We start from the raw sequence: 3,313 nt of genomic DNA, 5'->3' as shown, positions 1-3,313 counted from the left end.
CTGTGCTCGTGGTGACTCTCAGTGGGGAGTCACTGGGGGGTGCCGCTTATTGGCCACCGGGGAGAGGGGGATTTCAGAAAAGAAAGAAACCCCTAAGGCCGCGAACTCGTATGACATGGAGGGGAATTCATCGAGTGATCTCCACGTTTCTGGAGGGACACAAGACAATGAGACTCAACAGGATGGTTCTCTACGTGGAAAGGCCGGAAGTAGTAGTGATGGTACGAAAGCTGTCGTCCTTATAGAGAGAGGCGGGACTTCAGGTGTAAGAGGAGGAGGAAAGCCGCGAGGCGGAGGAGGCTTAGCCGCGATTATGGCGGCAGTAGCTGCAGCGGAGGGTGGAGGGAGAGGAGGTATAGAAGGAGGAGGAGGAGATGAAGAAATTGAAATTTCCATCGAGGGTCTCCTTGCAGATGATGGAGGATGTGGCGGCCAGGTGAGTCAGAGTCGGCTGTGTAGTGTGTCTCAAGTTTAAACGTATCCATGTTAGTACATAGACTTGTTTGTTTTCAAACAGTGTTCAGAGTGTTTGCTTCATACAGACGACTGTTTCTTTACGGTAAGAATTGGGCTTGCAGAGGCGACTGATTAGAACGGCTTGGCCTCAACAGAATACACGTGGCCAGTTAGGAAGAAGTCCGGGTCATACATTGTTTTGGTGAAGCGTTAGATGGGTTGTATGAGAAGTACCCGACGGAACCCAAGTGCGGACGGTGCCTTGATCTTCCTCTGACTCTAGACAGGTAGATAGATCATTTGTAGAAATTCGGGAAGACCTGGTAGACAGACACTTCGAGAAATATAAGACTTAGGTTTTCTACGTCTTCTGATAGGCACATGATGGAGAGGGGGATGACGTAGCAGTACGTGCGCCTGTGCAGTTCACGTGGACCGGAAGCTCTCAGGGAAAAGACACCCCGAGGAGGTCAGTAACATCTCAAGTCATACTGTCGACATTTTATGTTTTCGATTGTGTTGTGTTGGTCGCAGAAAAGTGCTAGCACGATCGATGAAGCCGTCGTTTATCTTCGGCATGCATTAGGGTCATCCACTAGGTCTTCTTGATTTTCTACGCCCGAGGTTCTAATGAAAAGCTTGTCCCTTCGTTCTAGAGAGAGTTCTGGAAGAGGGGAGGTTGTGTGTGTTATTTATGTTGTCGGCTCAACAATCCATACCACAACCGTGCTGTGGCCTTACCGAAGTCCAGGCACAAGGGGGTAACTAACTACATTTTGGCGTTTACGGGATAGGGAGAAGGGTAGACTACCTCTGTTACATCCGCTTCTGTCCATCGCTCATTCCGGGCTCTTCTGTAAGCACACGACCCTTTCGTGATGAGTTAGCTCTGATTTGAAGCATCCATCCATTTCAGCTCATCACTTTTTTAATTTCGATGTACCGTGATTGATCGGTGTATCGGAGCACTTGGTTTTTCTTAATGACTCTAGTCAAGTGCCCACCGCGGGGCCGTGCGTGGTAGCCGGGTGCTCTTCTCGCATGATGTCAGTGCGTACATGCAGTGCGCTATTGTTGTACATAGAAATCGCCTCAACGCGTATCCATTTCCTTAGCTTGCCGTCACCATGTCCGACTCGCCAGGCACCACACTGAGGAGTCCAATTTGTCACACATAACGGCAAAAATCAGTAGGCTGTGTTGGCTAGCTGCAGGTGATGTGAAATTCATCGCTGCTGTTTGGAGGTGGTTGTTCTTTCTAAAGGTTCGCTTTTTGGGGGGTTAGATCTTAGGGGGAGAGGGTGATGATTGAACTACCATTGCGGCCTGCTCCACCTTCAGAAACAGCATAGAAAAACCACCCGGTCAGCCTCCGAAGGCAAAGACTCAAGGGGAACGTTGCCTCCACGCGAGCGGTTCAGTAAGAAGTCCGCGGGCGTGAAAATCAAATGCATAAACGCGTTCGGGAAAAGGCAGTGAACTTGGGGCTAAGGTTGATCGGAGCCAGCTCTTTTGACTTCTCTAGCCGACGACTCTGTTATCGTATCACCTACGCTAGGCGTCGGGCCAAATGATTCCCGACCCGGCGTCCGATATTTGTCACTGAGAAGCTCTTTACTCTAGCCCCCCGCCCCATCGCCTTGGACCGCGGAGAAACAACGGCGACCCTGCATATCCTGTCGGTGTGGAGAACACATGTGAAAACTGTCGGATTTCTAGAGTATTTTCTTTGTCACTGCCGGCATTCAATACAGGTTGAGTCATTGTGTTGCCGACTACTTTCTATGTCCGAGTTGAAGGTTCTCCCAAGACAAGCCGTGTTCATCTCAGGCCGGCTGCAGGACAAAGTTTATCAAGTCCGGCACAGGTCCAGAGCAGCTGAAGTTCTGTTAATTCAGTGGCCGGGATCACATTGGGAGTTTTTGCGGCCACGCTAGAACCCGGAGCGATAGGAGGCCGCTTTCCGGCGAAAGAAGGGTATGCGGCTTGCTTTCTGCAGGAGTCCCGACGATATTGGACTGCGCTACATAGTGTCAGCCACTAAATCAGCCTTGCGGAGTCTAGTGTTCTTTTGACGTAACAGGGCACTACACAGCGGGAAGATGAGAGCTGGGAACCAGCTTTGATTGACGTTCGCTGGTATCAGGTTCCTTTTATAGGACATCGCGCCGTAGAGCATACTCTGGTGACGAACTGGCCTTGCAGCAGCCGACGCGTGCAGTAGGGCTTAAGTGCCGCCTCACTCTTCGTAGTGACGCGCGGAGCACCAATGAAGGCTATCGCTCCGACCTGCGGATCACCAGCGAGCTCCCTCCTGGGAGCTGCGCAGCAGCCCCCATGCTGACTCACGTTCTGAGCTCAAAGAACAGGCATCACGCCGGGATCGTGTCCGAGCAGCCTCGAGATTATCTCCACCCGCTCTGCAGAGCTTCGAACGCTGCCGGCAAAAATCGCAATACACTTGCGTTACGTTGTTTCGGGCGAAAAAACCTCACAAAGCACGCTCCTTCCGCCGCTGCTTGTGAAGATTGGTGTGCTTTACCGGTGCAGCGGAGGGGGGGCTTCTTCAGTCCCTAGGCGAGTACATGAGTCTTACCAAGTCCACTTGACTGGCAGGTCTATATCATACGCTGTAGGGGGAGAGGGACTGTTGGGCCGGACTGGGTCCGACAGCCCAGGCCCGCCCTGCTGCGGTCGGCCTCCTAGCAGGCATGCTACCAGGCAACATCGGTGTGGATATTGACAGCCAGGGTGAAGTAGCCAGCGTCAGGGATGAATCTACACTACACCGTACCGTAGAGATACGACCAAGCCCGGATATGTAGGCGCGGAACATGCTCATTGTCGTTTGTGTGTT

The 3,313-nt window shown here is 52.1% G+C and overlaps 1 protein-coding gene across 1 annotated transcript; it reads left to right on the top strand.

Annotated features, from left to right (window-relative positions):
* The first annotated feature begins 7 nt into the window (after positions 1–7).
* Positions 8–2,244, top strand: CSUI_002348 (uncharacterized protein). The gene is made up of 2 exons (XM_068062550.1): positions 8–436; positions 991–2,244. The coding sequence occupies exons 1-2, from the start codon at positions 116–118 to the stop codon at positions 1,063–1,065; spliced, it is 396 nt and encodes a 131-aa protein (XP_067925479.1). The 5' UTR covers positions 8–115; the 3' UTR covers positions 1,066–2,244.
* Positions 2,245–3,313: the final 1,069 nt, after the last annotated feature.

The sequence above is a fragment of the Cystoisospora suis genome (genome assembly GCF_002600585.1).
Source record: "Cystoisospora suis strain Wien I chromosome Unknown contig_1001, whole genome shotgun sequence".
Taxonomy (NCBI): Eukaryota; Apicomplexa; class Conoidasida; order Eucoccidiorida; family Sarcocystidae; genus Cystoisospora; species Cystoisospora suis.
Note: the sequence above shows the minus strand (reverse complement) of the source record. Positions and strands in the feature narration are given on the sequence as shown.